The sequence below is a fragment of the Pollachius pollachius genome (genome assembly GCF_949987615.1).
Source record: "Pollachius pollachius genome assembly, chromosome: 16".
In the NCBI taxonomy this organism is placed as follows: domain Eukaryota; kingdom Metazoa; phylum Chordata; class Actinopteri; order Gadiformes; family Gadidae; genus Pollachius; species Pollachius pollachius.
The window spans coordinates 19,564,299-19,590,374 of NC_136949.1; the positions used below are offsets into that span (position 1 = coordinate 19,564,299).

General features: G+C 43.5%; 1 protein-coding gene across 2 annotated transcripts in view; it reads left to right on the plus strand.

Moving 5' to 3' along the window:
- The window catches only part of tbc1d32 (TBC1 domain family, member 32), a 61,810-nt gene that overhangs the window by 17,793 nt on the left and 17,941 nt on the right, over positions 1-26,076 (plus strand). For both annotated transcript variants that reach the window (XM_079753250.1, XM_079753251.1), the window contains 14 exons: positions 1-92; positions 651-852; positions 1,767-1,852; positions 4,610-4,760; positions 5,105-5,192; positions 5,494-5,612; positions 7,509-7,628; positions 8,514-8,602; positions 11,158-11,280; positions 13,842-13,950; positions 16,559-16,658; positions 16,893-17,015; positions 17,731-17,808; positions 22,020-22,089. The exon at positions 1-92 is cut by the window's left edge and continues 36 nt beyond it. In XM_079753250.1, the coding sequence (XP_079609376.1) occupies positions 1-92; positions 651-852; positions 1,767-1,852; positions 4,610-4,760; positions 5,105-5,192; positions 5,494-5,612; positions 7,509-7,628; positions 8,514-8,602; positions 11,158-11,280; positions 13,842-13,950; positions 16,559-16,658; positions 16,893-17,015; positions 17,731-17,808; positions 22,020-22,089 (1,550 nt within the window). The remainder of the gene's footprint in view (positions 93-650; positions 853-1,766; positions 1,853-4,609; positions 4,761-5,104; positions 5,193-5,493; positions 5,613-7,508; positions 7,629-8,513; positions 8,603-11,157; positions 11,281-13,841; positions 13,951-16,558; positions 16,659-16,892; positions 17,016-17,730; positions 17,809-22,019; positions 22,090-26,076) is intronic.

Genomic DNA, 26,076 nt, shown 5'->3' on the forward strand with positions numbered 1-26,076 from the left:
ATAGCAGATGTGTTGGCACGCATCGCCAGCACCGACAGAGGCCTCGCCCTCTTCCTGAATGACAAGAGTCTGGACCTAGCCAGCAGTAAAGGGTTAGTGTGTGTGTGTGTGTGGGGGGGGGGGGCATGGCAGTCTTGGTGGAATGACAAATAATTGACAACAAATCATAACCGTTGTTTCAGTAACAAGGTGATATGATAGGGTCTTTAGTAACAAGGTGATATGATGGGGTCTTGGATTGATACACCATATCAATGGAATATCTTATAATGCAAAGCAAGATACTCAAAACCAGGATGAAGTATCCTATTCACGTTGTGTGTATATATATATATATATATATATAAATATAGTATTATGTGTACTTGATAATACTACAACTATCTTTCTGCATACCTTCCATTCCTGGTAAAACAGCAAAAATACATAAAGATGACATACAAATAAATTGTGTAGTGATTTTTAAAATGTGTCTTTCTGTATTTATTTCTTCATTTTGTTCTTTCTGTCTGTCTGCCTGTCTGTCGGCCTGACTATCTGTCTTTCTGTCTTTCTGCTTGTCTGCCTGTCTGCCTGTCTGTCTGTCTGCCTGTCTGCCTGTCTGTCTGCCTTGCTCTCTCTCTGTCTGTTTGTCTGCCTCCCTCTCCCAGCCTCTCTGCTAGCCATGTCATTGTACAGTTCACTCAGCGGTTATTGGACAAGGACCTGCCTTCTTTGGGCCGATGGGAGATGTCGCCTGCTGTTTGCGGGGCCTTCCTCTTCGCCTGCAGGCAGATGTACAACACCTGCGAGGGCCTGCAAGTTCTCCGGCCTTATGGCCTGCACAGCTGTGTAGCTGCTGCTTTGAAGGAGGTACCAGGGTGCTTTTATTCACACAATGCAGCAACACCAGCACAATGCCAGTATCAAAGAACAGGACACCCTCAGTGTGTTTCCCCAGCTACACCCTCCTACTGCTAGGGCCGTTAAGTAGACACTTCCAGCTAGGGCCTACATCAGGAGGCCCCCAGAGTGTCCCCAGCTACACCCTCCTACTGCTAGGGCCGTTAAGTAGACACTTCCAGCTAGGGCCTACATCAGGAGGCCCCCAGAGTGTCCCCAGCTACACCCTCCTACTGCTAGGGCCGTTCAGTAGACACTTTCAGCTACGTCAGGGCAAATGTTAAGAATGGTAACTTAAAGAGTCATTCAAAGCCCTAAATCCAGTTCAAAAAATGACTTCATCCTGGTTTTGAGTATCTTGCTTTGCATTATTAGATATTCTATTGATATGGTGTATCAATCCAAGACCCTATCATAACACCTTGTTACTAAAGACCCTATTATATCACCTTGTTACTAAAGACCCTATCATATCACCTTGTTAGTAAAGACCCTATCATATCACCTTGTTAGTAAAGACCCTATCATATCACCTTGTTAGTAAAGACCCTATCATATCACCTTGTTAGTAAAGATTATTTTGTATTACTTAAATGTATGTTTATTTACATAAAGTGTATAGACTATCTATACTGGGTAGTTCAAATTAAATATGGCCAATTGTTTACGGTATCAGAACCTTTATTTTATTTTCAAACGTTAATCTGAACTTGTCTTCACAAATTCCCTGTTTTTCGTAATGCTGCAGTTAATAGTACAGGCTAGTATGCTGTTTGAATCAATATTTCTGATGATAGACAGCATGTCAAAAATATGAAATACGCTCCTTTCTATTCCATCTTCATACTACTGCCCCGACGGTTTATTTTCCTCTTGTGTTCCAGGCTAACGCCGTGTCTACCCCCGCCTCCACCCCAGCCTCCAACCCCGTCCCCGGGCACAGTTCCTCTACCTGCTCCCTGGACACCATGTGAGATGGAAACACACTCTAAAGGCCTACATATGGAACACTTTGTTGACCGTTAAAACCAATGAGTAAAGTGGGAAGACTAGATGGAGCTTTATTCTAGATACATTTACATTTACAGATACATTCAGGGCCTTTAGCAGACACTTTTATCCAAAGCGACTTACAATAAGTACATTTGTCAGAAGAAAGAGGAATAATATATCGAGGTCGGTACAGTAAGGATGTTCATTGGCAAGCCAAGACAACTTTATTATATAGCACTTTTCATACACGAGGCAGACTCAGGGCCCTATTTTAACGGTTTGAAACGCAAGTGAGAAGCGCCAAGCGCGTGTAGCTTTGTGGGCGGTTCTATGGCGATGTCACTAGTTTACCGGTGCAAAAATGACTCTTGCGCCCGGTGCAAATCTAAAAAGGGTTTGTCTGAAGTAGCCTAATTACCCGTATGTGTGGTTTGGGCGTAACGTTCAATAAACCAATGAGAGTGCCAGCTCCCATCCCCTTTAAGAGCCATGAGCGCATTTGAATCTGACGAGTTGATATTTTGACAGCGCGTCTGCAGTCTCCGATGAGACAGATGCACATGAATTTCAAACTTCAAATGGCTCGGTTAATGGCCAAATAATATGGCTTAATTCACACATGGAATAAGGTTTTCTTCCACAACTTCAGAAATACTGAATCCTCAAATAAATTTCGAAAAAAACTTAACACACATATGATATGCGGTAACTGAGGTTCTATTTAATGATATACGCAATACATTATAAACATTGTTTCTTATCAGTATTGTATGCATTATCGTTATCGACTTGTGTTCCTAATATACATCTGTCCCCCGTTAATATACATTGCCATGGACTGTATTATGTGTTACGTGTTTAGTTTGCGTGTGTTTAAACAGATGGACGCACACAAGTGCGCCCGCACTCATTAATTCTTTACACATACACACACGCGCGCCGGCAGTCATTCATTCTTTTTAACACTCACTCGCGGTAAAACAATGTTTCCTCACGATGAAATACTCATCAATCCCAAAAGTTATGGGCATGTACACGATGTCTGTGTCAAGAAAATATGTGTTTGCTGTACGGTGTTTGCAGATGCATTGATTTAAAAGTACAACTTATTATTTTGTGCTACGCAAAATAATATAACATATCATATATAACATCTCAAGGTCAATTCACACACCTGAGTAAAGCATATAAACGGTGAGGAGAGCTCCGTCTTCTCTTTAGAAACAAATGTTATTTTGCGCTACAGACGCTTCATATCCAGGTCAATTCACACACCTGTGGGTAAAGCATATAAACGGAGAGGAACTTCCATAAAGTTGGAAATAAATTGGCAGATTCTGAGGTTGCGGTTCAATAGATCATCAGTGAAACATCGTTGCGACACAATTGAGTGTAGCAACCTAGAGAACCAGCTACAACATTGTTTTCATCCAAACGAGCCGTCTTTAGCGAACGGTGAATTGCATTGGCTTCTATGAGCTGTCGGCTTTCAGGAGAGCTTAGGGACCGTCTACAAAGTGCAAAACTGAAAACGACCATAATGGTAAAATGTCAATAGCGTCGCCATTATTGACTCTAGAGCCCCAAAACTTGTTCCATAGAGGTATGGCCTCTTTATGGTCCTACTACAACCTTTTTTTGAAAAATATATCTCTTATTATTTTTGAGGATTTTTTATTTAGCAACAATTTAAAAAGCGTCGCCATTATTGACTCTAGAGCCCCAAAACTCTTTTCATAGAGGCATGGCCTTTTTGTGGTCCTACTACAACCTTTAGTTTTAAAATAGATATCTCTTCTTAATTTGAGGATTTTCTATTTAGGAACAATTGCAATAGCGTTGCCATTATTGACTCTAGATCCCCAAAACGTTTTCCATAGAGGCATGGGCTCTTTATGGTCTTACTGCAACCTTTAGTTTAGAAAAATTTATCTCTACTTCTTTTTATGGAAATTCTTTTAATCAAAAATGTCAATATACATTTTTTTTAGCAACAATTTCAGTAGCGTCGCCATTATTGGCTCTAGAGACCCAAAAGGGGAGGGTGTGGGAAGATGCATTGGTTTGAGGCACAGACCTTTTCGATTGTTGTAGTATTTGTGTTATGTGATTTTACTGTATAGGGTGGCAAATAATTGTTTTAAAGATTATACTTGTAATATGTTCAATCTCTCCATATTTCCCCTGCTCATTACTGTGAACAAATGTACTGTATGTACACCCTTCTGTTGCCGGCAGACACATAGAAACCCCCCGGTAGGGTGCGCTTTTCAAGCACAAAAGAAATGTGCGAGCGGAAAAAAAAACATTTCACCGCCGCTGCAACTCCATCCTAGGGGAAACATTGCAATCGCTAGGTTAACCCATCTACACAACTAAGTACGACATACAATAAGTGCGTACATTAAGTGCCAGGTCGCATATACAAGTCCTACAACAAGGTGTCTCTCTGGAGCAAAGGAAGGCCTTTTAGGGCCTGGCGACCAAAATATCATCTTTCCTCATCTTTCCAAAATGCCCCTGACGGGTAAACTCAGTGGCTTTATGTTCCTGTCAGCCTGCCTCCATGGGTTGATCATTGACCTGGGCGTATGTATAGCCCTGAAGGCAAGCTGCCCCTTAATACACAGGCTGTACAAAACAGATGTAAACACATTCCATCACGCCAGGGTGAAGTCTGAACATGGTTGTCTTATGCAGATCTAGACCTTCGGACTGTGGTGTTGTTTTTCAGAGCGGGTCCGAGCCTTATCTGGGAGGAAACCCTGCAGGACAGTCTGCTGCACTTCGCTGCCACGCCCAAAGGCCTGCTGCTGCTGCAAAGCACCGGGGCCCTGGACCACTGCGTGGCCTACATGTACTCACGCTTTATCAAGAAGCTCCAGGTGCCTGGGGCCATGATCAGGGTGGGGCTGTTCAGACAAGAGCCTGTGTGGACGGCATCCATGCTGCTCCAAAAAAACACGACATTATAAGAAAACAATTATAATAGTAACAACAGTTGTAAGGTTATGATAGTACATAATAAATAAATAGAAACAAAACCAAAAATATATATGTATAAAATCTATATATATACTGTGTATACTGTGTATGTATGGATAAAAAATGTATATATATATAAATGAACAAAATAAGTAACCATTGGAAAAACGAAGATGAAGTTGTGTGTGTGTGTCTTTGTGTGTTTGTGCGTGCGTGTGCGTGTGTGCGTGTGTATGCACAACAGGTGAGCCGCTGTGAGAAGTTTGGCTACGGGGTGATGGTGACCCAGGTAGCAGCTACAGCTCCTGGTGTGAGGGCCCTTCTGAACTCAGGTACTCACTCACTCACTCACTCACTCACTCACTCACTCACTCACTCACTCACTCACTCACAACTAGACAAGACCACTAGTGGTTCCTTATGAAAAGCATCAACTCAGTACTTTATTTCTGTCTGGCATTTAGTTTTTTGTCTGCAGACAAACAGTGAATCAGTGGAAACTTGAATACTGTATGTTTTCAAAGACAATATTATGACTGATCTTGGAATGCAAGTCTTTTAAGATGTTGCCTTAGGACAAGTCTAGTGCGTTGTTGTCAGCCAATCCTTCCCTGGTGCCGTTATCGTGGTCAGGCTACGTCCAGGAGCTGGTGGTCAAGCTTTGGTCAGTGCTGGAGTGTGGGAGGGAGGACCTTCGTGTGGTCCATCCCAAGGCCACTCCCATGGATCCCATCGACAGGAGCTGCCTCAAGGTACAGGAACACAATAGAGTGGAGCTGCCTTAAGGGAGGAACACAATAGAGTGGAGCTGCCTTAAGGTAAGGGAGGAACACAATAGAGTGGAGCTGCCTTAAGGGAGGAACACAATAGAGTGGAGCTGCCTTAAGGTAAGGGAGATACACAATAGAGTGGAGCTGCCTTAAGGTAAGGGAGGAACACAATAGAGTGGAGCTGCCTTAAGGTAAGGGAGGAACACAATAGAGTGGAGCTGCCTCAAGAGAGGAACACAATAGAGTGGAGCTGCCTTAAGGTAAGGGAGGAACACAATAGAGTGGAGCTGCCTTAAGGGAGGAACACAATAGAGTGGAGCTGCCTTAAGGTAAGGGAGGAACACAATAGAGTGGAGCTGCCTCAAGGTACAGGAACACAATAGAGTGGAGCTGCCTTAAGGTAGGGGAGGAACACAATAGAGTGGAGCTGCCTTAAGGTAAGGGAGGAACACAATAGAGTGGAGCTGCCTTATGGTAAGGGAGGAACACAATAGAGTGGAGCTGCCTTAAGGTAAGGGAGGAACACAATAGAGTGGAGCTGCTTTAAGGGAGGAACACAATAGAGTGGAGCTGCCTTAAGGTAAGGGAGGAACACGATAGAGTGGAGCTTCCTCAAGGTACAGGAACACAATAGAGTGGAGCTGCCTTAAGGTAAGGGAGGATCACAATAGAGTGGAGCTGCCTTAAGGTAAGGGAGGAACACAATAGAGTGGAGCTGCCTTAAGGGAGGAACACAATAGAGTGGAGCTGCCTTAAGGTAGGGGAGGAACACAATAGAGTGGAGCTGCCTTAAGGTAAGGGAGGAACACAATAGAGTGGAGCTGCCTTAAGGTAAGGGAGGAACACAATAGAGTGGAGCTGCCTTATGGTAAGGGAGGAACACAATAGAGTGGAGCTGCCTTAAGGTAAGGGAGGAACACAATAGAGTGGAGCTGCCTTAAGGGAGGAACACAATAGAGTGGAGCTGCCTTAAGGTAAGGGAGGAACACAATAGAGTGGAGCTGCTTTAAGGGAGGAACACAATAGAGTGGAGCTGCCTTAAGGTAAGGGAGGAACACAATAGAGTGGAGCTGCCTTAAGGTAAGGGAGGATCACAATAGAGTGGAGCTGCCTTAAGGTAAGGGAGGAACACAATAGAGTGGAGCTGCCTTAAGGTAAGGGAGGAACACAATAGAGTGGAGCTGCCTTAAGGGAGGAACACAATAGAGTGGAGCTGCCTTAAGGTAAGGGAGGAACACAATAGAGTGGAGCTGCCTTAAGGTAAGGGAGGAACACAATAGAGTGGAGCTGCCTTAAGGGAGGAACACAATAGAGTGGAGCTGCCTTAAGGTAAGGGAGGATCACAATAGAGTGGAGCTGCCTTAAGGTAAGGGAGGAACACAATAGAGTGGAGCTGCCTTAAGGGAGGAACACAATAGAGTGGAGCTGCCTTAAGGTAAGGGAGGAACACAATAGAGTGGAGCTGCCTTAAGGTAAGGGAGGATCACAATAGAGTGGAGCTGCCTTAAGGGAGGAACACAATAGAGTGGAGCTGCCTTAAGGTAAGGGAGGAACACAATAGAGTGGAGCTGCCTTAAGGTAAGGGAGGATCACAATAGAGTGGAGCTGCCTTACGGTGAGGGAGCTGCCTTAAGGTAAGGGGAGCTGGAGGATCACAGTAGAATAGAGTGCCAGCTGAACCCAGAACAACCCAGTAGCTATAGGTCATCATGCACACACAGTACAACACAGCCTTATTGTGGAAGACCATGTGACCAGGCAGTGAATAGTGAATGCAGAATGAAAATCAACATCTAACACACGAAATAACAGCAAATAACAACACGTTGATGGAACTATGGAACAGTAATAGAGGGCCCATTGGCTGTTCCTCCCCAGTCGTTCCTGGCGCTGGTCAACCTGCTGTCCTCCGGGGCCTCGGTTTGGGCCCTGCTGCAGGGCCAGCCTCTACCCCAGAGGGAGGCCTACCCCCTGAGGGAGGTGCCCAGCACCATCGCCGTGAGTCCAACCTCCAGTGCTCAGATCACCACAACAGATGAACCCTTAACTGAGGGAAATCACTAGCAAATTAAATGCAAACATCTTACATATTCTTCATCATATATCATAGAACACATGACTTAAACATGGAATTCATGTCATGATTAAATTACATGAATGTGTGTGTCAGTGTGTGCGTGCCTGCGTGTGTGTGCACGTGTATTTGTATTTGTGTGTGTTGTGTGTGTATGGGTGTATGTGTGTGTCTGTGCAGCTGAGCAGATGATTCTGGAGCTGCCTCTAGGGGGCAGCAGAGGACTGGTGTCTGTATGTCGCTCTGGGACTTCTCTGAACAACTTTATGGTGTATTACCTGGAGCTGCCTCTGGGGGGCAGCAGAGGCCTTGTGTCTGTATGTCGCTCTGGTACTGCTCTGAACCACAACACAGTGCCAAACCAGGCAGGGGACAACAAGCGCATCACTTTAAGCGTTGACATTTCTCCCCTTATTATGATTCTGTTCACAGTATGCATTCCTCACCTCACCCATTACAAATCAGCTCACATACTCTTACTCTTATTCTCTTTCTCGCTCTGTCTTTCTCCCTGGCTCTCTATTTGTCCATCTCTCTCTCTCTCTCTCTCTCTCTCTCTCTCTCTCTCTCTCTCTCTAACTCTCTAACTCTCTCTTTGTCTCTCTTTGTCTCTCTCTCTCTCTCTCTGGCTCTCTGTCTGTCTGTCTGTCTGTCTGTTTGTCTGTCTCTCGCTCTCTCTCTCTCTGTCACTCTCGCTTTCTGTCTCTCTTTCTCTGACTCTCTCTCTCTGTCTCTCTCTCTCTCCCTGTCTCTGTTTGTCTCTCTGTCTCTCTCTCTATCTCTCTCTCTCTCTGAATCTCTCCATCTAGGATTTGATGGACAGGCTGATTGCAGTGGATTCAGATGCAAAGATCAACTCCCTGTTTAACTACGAGCAGTCACACACGTTTGGCTTGAGGTGAGATTGGAGATTTTCCTCTTTGTGCATTAAAGGCAGTATCAATGGAAGTCAGATGTTAGTTTTCAGTCGTCTTTCGTAAGGCGTCTGCATCCTATCGGAGTTTGGCAGGACACAGCCATTCAGGAGGTGGGCTCATCCTCAACACAAAGTGTGCGGGTTTGTCACGTTGGATAGACTAGAGCTTTGCTTTGACAGCGTTTAGCAATCTGTTCAAAACAAATCCTACAGACAATCCCCATGCTATGAGTTACACTTAACAATTGAGCAATGTAATTGGACGCAATAATCAGTTTGATGCCAGCGCCGTCATGTGTCTGAACTATCAAAACTTGAAGTTATTTAACTATAGGTAACCCAGTTCGGATCCAGGAGATCACATTTGTGTAGTGTACACATCAATATAATATAATAGCAAGCAGCCTCTGTAGCCTCCAGCAAAGGGACTTACTTTGACTTGCTTTTAGGTTAGATAAGATTGAATGTTTGTGAATCATTTTGGGAAGATGCAGGCATATTCCATACCAACATATTAGTGAGACTTACAGCACCCTCAGCAGTGAGGTCTTCTAGGAGTCAAACACTGAATTATAGATGCCCATGCAACCACTGATCCTGCTGAGAGGTTTATGTTCTTATTGCATAGACATCATCACTCCTGCTGCTGTAGTGCCGCCGTATTCAGATTCACTGCAGTCAATGTTTATTAATGTATGCTGTTTAGTAGATGCTTCCCAGCAATACAGGGCTTCAAGCGTCTCCTGCTGCTCAGTAATATTCAGCCTGCTGTTGGTCACTTTGATGCTCCTGCCATATCAGTGTCTCATTTTGAACTGAGAAATCGATATACTTAAATTATTATTACTGAAATTATATATTATTATAGAATGAAACGCAATGAAAAATGAATTTTATGAGGTTGAAGTAGATTATATTGTATAACATACATATGGCTTATATCTTATTTCTTATTTGACTGAGCACAACTCTGTTACATGCTGTGGAGAACATGAAGGTAATTTTTTCCCCGGGATTACAAAGAACAAAGTATTGCCGTCAAACAAAAAATTAGAATAGTTGCCCCCCCCCCCCCTCCTTCCCCTGGAGAGTTATCTTGTTGTTGTTTCAAAGCCCACAGCGTGTTGAGGGTCCGATAATCCTCTACGCATGGCGCTGTTTATCAGCACACAGCCTGCAGTGCTGTCCCAGCTAATTGGACTGCTTGTTTTTACCTGGTGAGAGACACTGAGCACCACAGCTGTCTCTGGCACAGTGTGTGTGTGTGTGTGTGTGTGTGTGTGTGTCTGTGTGTGTGCGCGCTTAATGGTTTAGGTTCCACCGTCACAGAGCCACATCAAACACCGTGCTACAACTTATCACGGGACTTTAAAGAGACAGAAGAATCAGATGACCCACTGCGGTTAGATTTTTAGATATGCATAGCTTTTTAAGTTTAGTTTTTTGTAAGATCTCATCCTAGCTTTACTTCTCTAGGGATTAACAGCAGCCCATCAGATGGATGGATACGGTTGCAATGACCTTGCGCTCGTCCCTCAGTTAACGTGCTAACTCAGCTGGCTCAGAGGGGGCCTGTGAAGGGATGCAGACAGTCCTAGAGACAGCTGATAGCGACCGTCGGCATGCTGAGTAAAAGATGGACCATTCACGAAACGGCGGCCTTTGTTCTTCAAAAACACAAGGCTGAAAGGAAGGACATTTGATCCTGCACACATCAAAAACAAAATGGCTACCTGGAGTGTAGCAGCGGCCCACCGAGTGTGTTGTGTGTTTTGTACTCAGTGGTGTGTTGAGCTGAGCCTGGCAGGCCCTCACTCCCGCTCTCGCTGCGTGGGCGTCTGAGGGAGTGAGTGGAGACGTCCATCACTCAGGTGTCTGTAGGAAGCTCAGCACGTCAGGGAGGCTGCTCCACAGCAGATGGAGTAGGACCACAGCTACTACTTCACTGTTGGTCTTTCATATTCACTGTTCTAAAGGCCAGTGAAAAAAGGATGATTAATCCTTTTTTAAAAGCCACATCATTCTGTTCTTTCCTGCTTTTTAGTTTGTACTATATAATTTCTATTTTTGAAACAGAGGCTAAAAAAGTATGATTTGTGTAAAAGGAAGAAAAAGGTCTCAATATGGGCTCATCCCCCTGTGTTTCTTGCCTGGGGGTTTAGTTGTTATGGTTCACATTATTATGTGGTGTTGTTTTACACATTGAATACTTTAGGTTTTAAAGCTACATGGGATGACTTGTTATTGCCACTAAAAGAGTCTTTCAGACCAGGGGTTCTGCCGATACTGCTTTAGTTTATACTAGTAATACAAAACAAACATGCAGTTGGAGATTTCCAGCCCAGGAAATTCTGTTATTCAAAATTAATTCAAACGACGGTCGGGCTCATGTCCGGAGCCACCCTGTCGGGACCCTTGAGCAAACGTCTTAACCCTACCAACCCTACCTGATCCTTGATAACATTGCACCCCACCCTGGGTGTTAGACCCAGTGTGTGTGGTGTCAGCTGCGTGTTTCTCTCCTGCGTGTGTTCCAGACTGCTGTGCGTGCTGTGCTGTGACCTGGACACGTTCCTGCTGTTGGAGAGCCAGTATGCCCTCTGCAGCATGCTCCTGCTCCGCCAGAAGGAGAACGTCACCGAGCCGGCCGGAGCCCAGGGGTACAGGCACACACACCACGTCCAGCTGCGCCTCATGTATAGGCTATTGATTAGGCGTGGGAATCACAGGGTACCTCACCTACGATATGCCATACATGACCCGCGATAACCATAATATCGCGCTTAAGCCATTCTGCGATAATCAATATATTGTTAGACAATCCTATAATGATGCATCCCGATATGTCTAGCAATTTATACAAAATGACTAACAAATGCAAAGTACTGGATTTGGGTCTTTATTCATGTTCCAAACTGAGTTTCTCAGTTACTCGACATTGGTTAGTTATTTATTTATTCAACAGAAAAAAAAATAGTACATATTATATCGATATTTGGCGGCAATGTATTGCACTAAGAAGGGCGACAATATATCGTGGCCTATTGATGAACAGCGATGTAAAGCCAGACATGGTTGGCCATTGTATTTAATGACACAGTAATGCGCCGCTTTTCCTCCACTCAACAAAGGCGTCCAAGACGGCGTTATTGACTACCTTTAATTTTTGATAACCTTGAGATCATGTGGATCCTCTGGATCTCTGCTGCTGCGTATGAACCTTTTTCGCCTGATCAATGATCACCAAAGTCAGACTATTAAGTAGATGAATGATCTCTCATTGATGTTCTGGAATAATTCCATTAATGATTTTTCTATCGTTGGCCGCTGTGCATTCACTTCACTAGAATGTGTAGGCTACCTAGGCCAGATGTTTAATCCACATTCAGTTCACTAAAACACTGAATGCTGAACATTACTTTGTTTTAGGTCACTGGTTCAGTCTCCCGTAAGCTCTCAGAGTAGGTCATTCATCAGTATTTCCGTGTTCCACGACTGTTTAATGTGAATGGAATTTGTGTTATTCTAAGCCTATTCTTTTTATATTCAGGGGTGAATCTTTTTTTCCGAAATGCAAGATTAATTTACCTTACAAATTCAATACAGACTAAACAGTATTAATGTATTATAATATGTTAATAGAAATGATGTTTTCTTCAAAATATCTTTGGATGCACTTGTTGATGCATTTGCTATTAAAATACCCTTCAGTCCAACGGCAAACTTTTGTTCAGAGTGAGCCATCTCAGCGATGGAGTCTTCCTAAGAGGCCAACGAGCCGGTATTTGTTTAATTTGTGTTTCATTCATATTCGGCTTCAACAAGAGTGAATTGTGTTTTCTATCTAAAGTATTTGGATGGCACCTACTGGACACACAATTGGATGCAGTCATGTTGTAGACTAGTAGAACAAGGCTGCTACAGAGCCATTGAACCCGCTGTTTTAGATTCAACACTATGAGATTTAGAATAAATCACATATGTTGTATGTATACTATATGTTTCTTGTAAGCCTTACCAAATTGAGCGTCTTTGTCTGTACTTTCATTATGAATGACTCGACCTTAATGAGTCCATTATTTCTGGGCTTGTAATGTTGTAATGCACCACATTGTTTTCAATGTAGTGATCATATGTTGTCACAACTTAGGCTGTAGAATGTGTTCATAGGTACACTTTTAATTAATTCTAAGTGTTTTCTTTACAATGAAGGCGTGAGCTTGGTTATTTTAAGAAAGAAGAAAAGAGGCCAGTTTCCAATATAGTTTAAGTGCTTCACTGTAACGGTTGAAGTGCTTCTGCCTTCACTGTAACGGTTGAAGTGCTTCACTATAACGGTTGAAGTGCTTCTGCCTTCACTGTAACGGTTGAAGTGCTTCACTGTAACGGTTGAAGTGCTTCTGCCTTCACTGTAACGGTTGAAGTGCTTCACTGTAACGGTTGAAGTGCTTCTGCCTTCACTGTAACGGTTGAAGTGCTTCACTGTAACGGTTGAAGTGCTTCTGCCTTCACTGTAACGGTTGAAGTGCTTCACTATAACGGTTGAAGTGCTTCTGCCTTCACTGTAACGGTTGAAGTGCTTCATTATAGCGGTTGAAGTGCTTCTGCCTTCACTGTAACGGTTGAAGTGCTTCATTATAACGGTTGAAGTGCTTCATTGTAACGGTTGAAGTGCTTCTCCGATCACTGTAATGGTTGAGGTGCTTCACTTTTGCGGTTGAAGTGCTTCACTGTTAAGGTTGAAGTGCTTCACTGTATCACTTGAAGTGCTTCTGCCTTCACTCTAACGTTTGCCACCAGTCGCTTCATGCGGAACTGGTCCTGAAAGAACTGATGGTTGCCTCACCTCCAGGCAAACCTCCGCTGCCACCTCCTTACACCTCCTTTCCTCTTCTACTTCCCTTACTGCCGTGTCACCATCCAGGTCCTGCTCCTTGTCTTCTTTCGGTCTCTTTAAGCTATCTGATGTTCTCGTTTCCCACATGATTCTGCTCTTCTCAGTGTGCTATTGAAGGGAGGCACTAGAGAGAGCTGTCTGAGAGAGAAGCTCTTAGAGACTAGCAGGCTAGCCACAGAAATACCTCTGCTGAAAACAACCTCCTGTCAGATCATTGTCCTTCCTGTAATAAAACCGAATCCCCCAGGTCTCATTCTATGTATCATTAGGAACACAGTGCTGTTGTGTTGTAACCTCTTGACCCTGTGGCCTCTGTCCCCTCAGGGAGCTGATCCTAGACCGCCTCTCCGTTGAGAGGAACCACCTGCTGGTGCGAGTGTGTGCGGTGGGAGGTCCGTCTGAACGCAGGCTGCCCCCCCGGGCGCTGCAGGAGGTGGGCTCATCCTCCTCTTCATCACATTACACTTTCATCAAACACCTCCCCCATTAAACAGGTTATCAAAGAATTGTATTTCAAACTAGCTTAACTTACCCTGTTTGTAGCCGGTCTGACACACCTGCGCTGGCAAATGCGCTTCTCCTTCAGCCCCAGTGTAGCTGGATAGCTAACCTCTTGCTAGATCTCTTAATATTACAGCCCCACTGTTTCCCACTGGAGGAATGAATCAAAAGAGTTAGAGTTGTTCCGCAGCAGATAGCCACACTGCGCACTGGAGTGCGATCACACATGAGATGACCTTCTTGTGTTTGGACATTCCTTGTTCAGAGCATATGATATGCGAGCCGGCCTGTTTGCAGTATCGCATGCAAACATGCCGCCGTTGGCTGGGGTTCTTGGATGAAAGCATTATTACGAGATCATATAAAATAACATTATTAATAGCTACCGTTTAAAACAGGCAAGGCTTGGTTCCACACTGCTGTTGTGGGAGATGTGGAGCTTTGTAATGTGCTGTGTTCTGCTAGATGTTGTACTGCCGACTAGTGACTTTAATGTTGCATATCAAAAAATGCCTTGAGAATACCTTGCTCTTCTGACTGCGCCAGCCTTTCCCCGCTCCCCTTCCCTTCAAATAACACATCTTCAATATTCTGGGTAAAGCTAAGACATAAACAGTGTCGGATCAGGTTGTTGAGTACAGAGACTGAAACTGGGGCTGGGTATATTATCACTCCCATAGTGAAATATATGTGAGATCATTTAGATGCTGGGTATTTTATTACTCACATAGTGAAATATATGTGAGATAATTTAGATGCTGGTACTTTTGAGACACTACCACCCCAGCCTACCAGACCAACAGGCTCAACAAAAATGCAATGTAATTTTCTTTGGTAAAGCTCCCGCTACTTTATGTGATGCTGTTAAGTGGAGCTCTATTCGCTAGCTCCTTGCAGTGTAGCCAGTGCCAGGACAGTGTGCCAGTACAGGCACGCTTCCAGTTCAGGCCATTTGGCTGACAACTTGAAACCATCTGTGCAGTTGGCTTGAAATGTACATTTACCAGACGCTTTTATCCAAAGCGACTTGCAACCATTTATACACACATTCCCACACCGACGGTGGAGTCAGCCATGCAAGACGACAGCCTGCTCATTGGGAGCAGTTAGGGTGAGGTGTCTTGCTCAGTGATACGGCGACACTCAGCCAGGAGGAGCTCGAACTAGAAACCTTCCGGTTACAAGTCAACCCGCTCTACCTCCTGAGCTACTGGTTGTGTTTCTGAGGTTGTGTTTATTCTTATGAATGCCGGCACGGGGGACTTGGCTTTCCTACCCCATGCAGTGAGACATGTCCACAGCCTGTCTCACCCATGCAGTGAGACATGTCAACAGCCTGTCTTAACCGTCTAACCCGTGCAGTGAGACATGTCACCAGCGTGTCTCACCCGTGCAGTGAGGCATGTCACCAGCATGTCTAACCTGTTAAAACCGTGCCGTGAATCATTTTAACAGCAGGTCTAACCCATCAAACCCTTGCAGTGATACTAGTGATGTCTACAGCCTTTCTCACCCGTTTAGTGAGACATGTCAACAGCCCGTCTAAACCTTACATCTACAGCCTGTCTTACCCGTGCAGACAGACATGCCAACAGCCTATCCGACTTGTCTAACCAGTGCATTGAGCCATGTCTACAGCCTTTCTCACTTGTGCAGTGAGACATGTCACCAGCCTGTCTCACCCGTGCATTTAGACATGTCACCAGCCTGTCTCAACAATGCATTGAGACATGTCACCAGCCTGTCTCACCAGTGCAGTGAGACATGTCACCAGCCTGTCTCACCTGTGCAGTGAGACATGTCAACAGCCTGTCTCATCCTTGCAGTGAGAGGTGCCGTCTTTGATGCCCAAAGACGAGAAAGGCCAAAAGTCTAGCATGTAAGAGTTTTTGAGTGCTCTCTGGCGCACATATGTCAACTTGGGAAAGAGAAAGAGGATGGTGTCGAGGGGAAGTTCGATTAGCAGTGGCTGTTAACACATTAGTAAGCTCAAATTCTCTTTGAAGGATTGACAGCCCATACTTAGCTTTTCATGGCTCCCAGTAACCGCTCCACAATCGTTTTTGTTTATTTTCTTTGTTTTTTCTGAGACCCCACCAGTATTATACATGGCATTCTGCAGCCATGATTGACAATATCTTGACTTTGCTTATTTACGAACTATGAACTCACGCGAGCTCGTGAACTGCATCATGTGGTTGGTCTTGGTTAGTCTTGGTTACTATCTTGAAAGAAGAAACTATGGTGTAGTCTGATAATAGCTATTAGGGGCCACAGGGTTTAGGCTAGTAGTCCAAGTGGTTGAAGGAGAAACTGCAATGTGGTGATGGGAAGGGGACACTTTACCTTAAACATTTTACTGTTGTGTTTCGAGTTTAGAAATACTTACTAATTTGTCCCAAATCTCACGTGCGTCCTAGGCCGAGTTGACTAGTAATTATATTTTGCCGAGAAGCCCGACGTGGCTTGTTTGTTGAGTTGATAAACACAATCTTATAAAGGGATTTAGTCTGTATGTAAGTTGTCATGTGCTCCTCCAGGGCCCAGACCCCTACCCATGGCCAATGTTCCTGAGCTACCCTTCAGCGCCCCCACAGTGTTACACCTTGGATGCTGCAATGCTTCCTCACAGTAAACAAGGTAAAATACTGACTTCAAAATGCACGCACACACACACACACACACGCACACACACACACACACACACACACACACACACACACACACTAGTGTGAGCTACTAAACTACTAAGTAGTTTGTTTTACAAACTGCCAATAATTCTTCTCCCACTCAAAAAACATACAGGTTGGCTCTGGGTAACACAACCTTTGCATCCAGATTAATTTTTTGTGTGTGTGATTGTTTGTTTTATAGATTCTGAGATCAGTGCATTCTTGGCGTCTGGTATCCCTGTGAAAGATGAGGGCTGGATGGCTGCCTGCCGCAAACAGTACTGCAAAGCCATGAGCACCACGCCCTCCAGCCTCACTGGGACGGGTACGTTGCACAAAGAGATGGACAGTTATGGAATGGGACACCTGTTTAACATTAGAAGAACTGTACCATCAGATAAGGGGTATTGACAACTGTAATATCATGCTTGCATTAGTGAACTGAATCAGTAACTTCAGAAGAGATAAAGCGTCTTTGTTTCCTAATGCAAGGTGAAAGCGTCTTTGTTTGGTAAAGAAGCACTGTGTTCATTCAATTCATTTCAATTAAATTCAATTGTATTTGTATCGCCCTTAATCACCGGGTCAGTCTCAAAGGGCTCAACAGGCCATATAGTTATGACCCCCCACTGACCCTGGCCCCCAAGAGGGCAAGAGAAAACTCCCTTCATTACCAAGGAAGGAATCTTGAGGAGGAACGCAGGTCCCTCCTTCCAGGGATGATCACGAGTGGAATGGGTGCCATAACTGACAAACATACATACAAACATATATACAGGCAGAACATTCTAAATCAAAGGTGGTTTGCTGGTCGGTTAAACATAGGGAGAGTCCAGGCGTCCAGTCGGAGTCACCGCAACACGCTCATTCATGGACTACCATGGTAGTTGATGTCCCTCTGTACATGTTTATTGAGTCAGTCTCTGGGTTGACCACATGAAGAACAAGCATCACAACACTGCGTGTTCTGAGCGTGTATGTTCCTGAATCATGTCAACGTTTAGAACAGTGAGAGCCTTTATGGTGGTTTTCTTCCTCAGTGCTGTCTCAGCTCCTGGAGAAGGTGGTGTCAGTCAACGCAGCAACCCAACCCTTCTTCCCTCCTGCTCACTACAAAGGTTGGCTCCTACTCAATGCATCATTAAATATACGCAATACTTAACGCTATTTGTAAGCAAGTGCTACTTCAAATTCTTCAGACAATAGTAATTATTGTAAGTCGCTTTGGATAAAAGCGTCTGCTAAATGCCCTAAATGTAAATGTACAGACAACGTAAGACACTTGAATTCTGTGTACGGAGTCGTTTTAGGGAGATGGAAGAATATAATCCAGATTGGAAATATCCACCTTACCTATCCAGCAATATTGAACTGAATATATCTTGGATCCTTTTATTGGTCTGTATTTTAGTTACTTGTTTTCTCTATATTTATTGAACCAGTTAGATTTTACACTGAATTCAGATTAGTCATGAGAAAGTAAGTACAGGCTCACTTTAAGGGCTTGGATGTGCAGTCATTCATGTTGATACACAGGCAGATTGTTGAATTTGTACAAATCTCAACTATATTTGCATTTGTCTATTGATTCTTGAAACGTATTGTGGATCTCTTAGGTCAGGTTATCAATTTAAAGGTCATGAATGCACCAGGGGTATTCTGCAGTCTACCTTGGGCTAAGCTGATCCCAGATCTGTTCTGCATGCAGAGCTAGTTCATAAAGATGATATCACAATGGCTGGGAATGGCCGACTAAGCCGAATGATGAGTAATACATAGTCGGCATGCTTTTCTGTGGTGGAGTACATTTGCAAATGAACTCTCCACACTGAAACAGAGAAAGGAGTCCCTTAAATTAAAATAACTCGTAATGCAACAGCACTCAGTCTTACTTCAAAATACCCATGTTCCCTGCAAAATTAGAAGGTTATTAGGGAGAAGTTTTCAAGCAGAACTAATAGTGGGTGGGAAACTATCAACCTCTTAAAATAAGAACCAGCCTTGCCTTTTAATTCCAGCCAATGGTAAGCGAATGAGAAAGTGTAAGACTGAACGTAAACACGCAGCCACCCCTTTGATGAGTCTGAAAGTCAGAAGATGTTTTGAGGGGTTTTACTTTAAAGCAAATAGAACTGAGACCTTTGCAAGCTGCTAAGCAGATGCTTTGTTATCTATAATTAATGGTGCTCAACTTTAACAGTTATCCATTTATATATGTTTAAAGCCTAACTACCCAACTCTGTTTTATACCCAGCTCAAATATAGTTTGGGCTTTCAGTACTGGCGTCAATCTGCTGGTGATTATTTTTGATCGTACAAAAGAGACTGTGTTACTATTTGAAATGTGGACTTCAATCAGAAACACGAGGGGAGTTGAAGAAAACCTTTTGAGGTTATTTTAACGAGCAGGTCTGCGTGCTTCTCCGCTCAGGCTCCATTAAGGCCCACAAATACATATTTTTATTCCTACTTTTTTAAAACTTGTGCCAAAAAGAGGTTTTACTGAGAAAACGTTCCTAAACCCTGTCCTTCACCAGAACACACCTAAACCCTGGCCTTAACCACAACACACCTATGCATAAACATAAGCATTTCTAGCATAACCCTAGCCTTGTAGCTGCAGGTTAACGTCTCCTTGGTGTAACCCTAAAGGTGTGATATCATGCTTTTTGGACTTTCTCCTTTGCTTTAGACTGTTATGTAATAACGTTTATGAATAATTAAACAGTGACTGATGATACATTATGACATAGTCAAGGCCAGCTGTACTGACGTACAAACTCTTAATAATAGCCATGTACCAGATGGCCGTTTGTCTGCCGGATGAATCGTGGGGATTCTTCATCAAAAGATTTGTTAAGGTTCAAAATATTTGTTACAATGCAAATACATCCCATTGCTCATCATCCCTCACACACTAAACTCACCAATCATAACATTCTGACATTTGATTTGACCTCATAGAAGTTTAGTTTCACAGTTTCATATTCCAGGAGGCTCATTTTTATTCGATTGACACTTAGGGCCCTATCTTGCATCCCGCGCAATTGACTTTCTACACTGACGCATGTGTCGTTGCTAGTTTGCAACTGGCGCAGAGCGTTCTTTTCCCTCCACCGCCAAGCGCATGTAAATTAGGGAATGATCTTGTGCCCCAAGAGGCAGTTTGGCGAAAGGAGGAGGCGTGTTCTGGCGCAAACCTTCCCTGGTGCTATTTTTCAGTTTCAGAAAACAATTGCGCCACAAACCAGGAAATACCTGGTTTAAAGTCAGTGGCGCGTTGTTCAGATGCTATTTTAAGGGCGCATGCATAATGTTGCTTGTGCACCTCGTGCATGCACTTTGCTTCTCTCATCTACCTAGCCACACATTCTTGGTAAATTATTTGGGAAAGAACAGCTGATACAGCGGTAATAAGTCGTACTTTTAAATCAATGCATCTGCAAACACCTTACAGCAAACACATATTTTCTTGACACAGACATGGTGTACATGCCCATAACTTTTAGGATTGATGAGTATTTGATCGTGAGAAAACAATGTTTTACCACGAGTGAGTGTTAAAAAGATGGAATGAATGCGGGCGCGCGTGTGTTTATGTGTAAAAGAATTAATGAAAGCGGGCGCGTGTGTGCATCCATCTGTTTAAACACACGCAAACTAAACACGTAACGCATAATACAGTCCATGGCAATGTATATTAACAGGGGGACACATGCATATTAGGAACACAAGTCGATAACGATAATGCATACAATACTGGTAAGAAACGATGTTTGTTAATGTATTGCGTATATCATTAAATAGAACCACAGTTACCGCATATCATATGTGTGTTAAGTTTTCTTTGCCGAAATTTATTTGAGGACTCAGTGTTTCTGAAGTTGTGGAAGAATACGCGTGAATTAGGCCATATTATTTGGCCATAAACTGAGCCATTTGAAGTTTGGAATTCATGTGGTCATGCATCTGTCTCATCTGAGACTGCAAACGCTTAAAATAGGGCCCGAAGTATCTCCTATGCACGTCTCCACAGGTGGTGTCCAGTAAATGTCACAGAAACATTTTGTTGGCCCGCTGTCACCCCATCCTGACCGTCATTCCCTGTTTGAGCTACATTCTGTTTCAGACACAATGTCACTGCAAAATACTTTTGTACTCTAAGGGCCCTATTTTAACGGTCTGAAACGCAAGTGAGAAGCGCCAAGCGCAAGTAGCTTTGTGGGCGGTTCTATGGCTATGTTGCTATTTTACCGGCGCATAAATAACTCTTGTGCCCGGCGCAAATCTAAAAAGGGTTGGTCTGAAGTAGCCTAATTACCCGTAGGTGTGGTTTGGGTGTAACGTACAATAAACCAATGAGAGTGCCATCTCTCATCCCCTTTAAGAGCCATGAGCGCATTTGAATCTTGACGAGTTTGACAGCGTGTTTGCAGTCTCCGATAAGACAGATGCATGACCACATGAATTTCAAACTTCAAATGGCTCAGTTTATGGCCAAATAATATGGCCTAATTCACACATGGAATAGCTTTTTCTTCCACAACTTCAGAAATACTGAGTCCTCAAATAAATTTTGGCAAAGAAAACTTAACACACATATGATATGCGGTAACTGTGGTTCTATTTAGTGATATACGCAATACATTAACAAACATCGTTTCTTACCAGTATTGTATGCATTATCGTTATCGACTGTGTTATGCGTTACATGTTTAGTTTGCGTGGGTTTAAACAGATGGACGCACACACGCGCGCCCGCATTCATTCATTCTTTTTAACACTCACTCGCGGTAAAACAATGTTTTCTCACAACCAAATACTCATCAATCCTAAAAGTTATGGGCTTGTACGTCTGTGTCAAGAAAATATGTGTTTGTAGATGCATTGATTTAAAAGTACAACTTATTACTGCTGTATCAGCTGTTCTTTCCCAAATAATTTACCAAGAATGTGTGGCTAGGTAGATGAGAGAAGCAAAGTTTATACGCAAGGTATACAAGCAACATTATGCATGCGTCCTTAAAATAGCATCTGAACAACGCGCCACTGACTTTAAACCAGGTATTTCCTGGTTTGTGGCGGAATTGTTTTCTGAAACTGCACAATAGCTCCAGGGAAGGTTTGCGCCAGAACACATCTCCTCCTTTCGCCGAACAGCCCCTTGGGGCGCAAGATCATTCCCTAATTTACAGGCGCGTGGCGGTGGAGGGAAAGAACACTCTGCGGCAGTTGCAAACTAGCAACGACAAATGCGTCAGTGTAGAAAGTCAATTGTGCTGGATTAAATACAGACTTCAGTTAAGATGGGGTTTTCGTTGATTTACAGCTAAGGACAGCAGTGTGAAGAGGGTGGAACTGTCAGCTGTTCAGCTGTTGGGCATCAACATCTGTGTCAGGTATGTAGCTGCACATCACTGCTGTTATCAGTTCAGCCGGGAAATCTGAAACAAGAAAAGGTTCATCATTGACCATCATTGGTTCTTCATTTTCATATTCTTAACAAGCCAGTCTGTTTGACATTAGAATTTGTATGCATTGTAGTCTAATTTCCTGTTAATAAAAGTGTTTGCCATACTACACCACAGCCATTCTCAAAAGGAATAGCATTTAGGGCAGTTTGTGTATGGCATCCATGGGTACTGCATGTATTATTCGTGGCATTTTTATTTCAAAAATGGATATCAATGATATCCAGGTCTATCACCAATTGAACTTGCACTTTGTAGATGTTATATTCTTCATTTATATTGTTATATTATTTAATTATATACTGTATGTATACTGTCTGTGTATATATATATATATATATATATATACAGTGGGGCAAAAAAGTATTTAGTCAGCCACCAATTGTGCAAGTTCTCCCACTTTAAAAGATGAGAGAGGCCTGTAATTTTCATCATAGGTATACCTCAGCTATGAGAGACAAAATGAAAAAAAAAAATCTAGAAAATCCCATTGTCAGATTTTTAAAGAATTTATTTGCAAATTATGGTGGAAAATAAGTATTTGGTCAATAACAAAAGGTCATCTCAATACTTTGTTACATGCCCTTTGTTGGCAATGACAGAGGTCAAACGTTTTCTGTAAGTCTTTACAAGGTTTTCTCACACTGCTGCTGGTATTTTGGCCCATTCCTCCATGCAGATCTCCTCTAGAGCAGTGATGTTTTTGGGCCACACAGACTTTCAACTCCCTCCAAAGATTTTCTATGGGGTTGAGATCTGGAGACTGGCTAGGCCACTCCAGGACCTTGAAATGCTTCTTACGAAGCCACTCCTTCGTTGCCCGGGCGGTGTGTTTGGGGTCATTGTCATGCTGAAAGACCCAGCCACGTTTCATCTTCAGTGCCCTTGCTGATGGAAGGAGGTTTTCACTCAAAATCTCACGATACATGGCCCCATTCATTCTTTCCGTCACACGGATCAGACGTCCTGGTCCCTTGGCAGAAAAACAGCCCCAAAGCGTGATGTTTCCACCCCCTTGCTTCACTGTAGGTATGGTGTTCTTTGGATGCAACTCAGCATTCTTTCTCCTCCAAACACGACGAGTTGAGTTTTTACCAAAAAGTTCTATTTTGGTTTCATCTGACCATATGACATTCTCCCAATCCTGTTCTGGATCATCCAAATGCTCTCTAGCAAACTTCAAACGGGCCCGGACATGCACTGGCTTTAGCAGGGGGACACGTCTGGCACTGCAGGATTTGAGTCCCTGGGGGCGTAGTGTTTTAGTGATGGTAGCCTTTGTTACTTTGGTCCCAGCTCTCTGGAGGTCATTCACTAGGTCCCCCCGTGTGGTTCTGGGATTTTTGTTCACCGTTCTTGTGATCATTTTGACCCCACAGGGTGAGATCTTGCGTGGAGCCCCAGATCGAGGGAGATTATCAGTGGTCTTGTATGTATTCCATTTCCTAATAATTGCTCCCACAGTTGATTTCTTCACACCAAGCTGCTTACCTATTGCAGATTCAGACTTCCCAGCCTGGTGCAGGTCTACAATTGTGTTTCTGGTGTCCTTTGACAGCTCTTTGGTCTTGGCCATAGTGGAGTTTGGAGTGTGACTGTTTGAGGTTGTGGACAGGTGTCTTTTATACTGATAAGGAGTTCAAACAGGTGCCATTAATACAGGTAACAAGTGGAGGACACAGGAGCCTCTTAAAGAAGAAGCTACAGGTCTGTGACAGTCAGAAATCTTGCTGGTTTGTAGGTGACCAAATACTTATTTTCCACCATAATTTGCAAATAAATTCTTAAAAAATCAGGCAATGTGATTTTCTGGATTTTTTTTTTCATTTTGTCTCTCATAGCTGAGGTTTTACCTATGATGAAAATTACAGGCCTCTCTCGTCTTTTTAAGTGGGAGAACTTGCACAATTGGTGGCTGACTAAATACTTTTTTGCCCCACTGTATATATATATATATATATATATATATACACAAAATTGATCCCCCCTTCAAAGTGATCAATGGCACTTCACCAATATATCATATAAAATACCTAAAATACAAGTATTATAATCCAAGTAAAGTGCTTAAATGTCAACAGCCTGAAATGTCTATAGTGTAATTTTCATGTGAGAACAATAAAATCTGAAATGGACCACTGTAAGCACTCTTGTTGGTGGGACAATAGATGTCATTTTGGACAATTTACCAAGATCCTGGTTCTATTAAAATTGATACCAATTATTTTTTTCACAAAAAAATCGGAATGATACTTTAGGTCGGATCGAGGGCAACTCCCAGCCTCAGAGGAGCTCAGAATCCCAGGTTGACTCAATGAACAAGGGCCAAACCACGCAGACTGACAGCTAATGTTTCGCCTACTGAGGCTATGGATGAAAAAAAGTTTCAGAGAAGACGAGAGACAGCAATTGAAAAGGCACTTGATAACAGTGCAGCTCTGTGGATAAATCACATTGAGAAGAGTTTAAAAGTAACTGAGAATTGCATGTGGACAGCCTAGAAGGTCTGCCAAAATGACCTGTCATTCAAAATGAAGCCACAGCTGGTGGAAGTGCAACATCTTAATGGTGTAAACTGTCTATGTATTCTGCATTCTGACAAGCCTTGTCGTTATATGCTGATATTAATTTGAATAAAAAAACAACAGCTCAGCTAGTGGACTTTGTCAACAGTTCAGTGTTCTTATTGATGAGAGCAGAACGGTGTCAAACAAAACATGCCTAATTACCTATATTAGGATTCTCTATGACAAGGAATCCAAAAAAAAAGTCATGGTCACCGCACTGGGTTGGCCATCCATGACATCCTGATCCAAAGCCTTCATACGACGGCCATCTCTGAAGAAATGTTGCACTTTCCTGATCCAAAGCCTTCATACAACTGCCATCTCTGAAGACACGTTGCACTTTCATGCTCCAAAGCCTTCATACGACGGCCATCTCTGAAGACATGTTGCACTTTCCTGATCCAAAGCATTCATACGACGGCCATCTCCGAAGACATGTTGCACTTTCATGCTCCAAAGCCTTCATACGGCGGCCATCTCTGAAGAAATGTTGCACTTTCCTGATCCAAAGCCTTCATACAACTGCCATCTCTGAAGACAAGTTGCACTTTCATGCTCCAAAGCCTTCATACGACGGCCATCTCTGAAGACATGTTGCACTTTCCTGATCCAAAGCTTTCATGCGACAGCCATCTCCGAAGACATGTTGCACTTTCATGCTCCAAAGCCTTCATACGGTGGCCATCTCTGAAGACTTGTTGGACTTTCATGTTCCAAAGCGTTCATACGATGGCCATCTCCGAAGACATGTTTCTCTTTCATGCTCCAAAGCCTTCATACGACGGCCATCTCTTAAGACATGTTTCCCTCCCGGCTTGTTTTTGTCTTTGCTGCCAACTGATGGGGCCACTGCTATGATGGGCCGATACAGAGGGGCAGCCACACTCCTACTTGCAAAAATAGACCCCATCCTGACCGTCATTCCCTGTTCAAACTACTAGTGACAACTCACGGTCCATGATGCTGAGAAACACTTAACAGAGGCGAGCCATTTTCAGATGTTCATTGATTCCCTATCATCATTTTTCTCTCCAAGCCCTGAGTCTGCGGCTTCTGATATGGGGAAGCACGCTCACAGGATAGGAAGAGTGTTTGACTGGCTGTCCTCATCCTACATGTCTGTTACAGCTCTCTGGCAGAGCTATCCAGTCTTGGTCAAACTCTTTGTAGCCTTGATCCCGATGGAAATGCAGATGTTCCATAGAGGGGGCCAAATGTTGGTTGTTCATGGTAAAATGACACAATGACACTCTTTGGTGGATAGGCCGTTGGTAAGAGATGCACTGGACTGCTGCAGGCCTTGTCCCTGTTTCTGCAGAGGAGAGAGGCCACAGCTCCAACGGCCAAT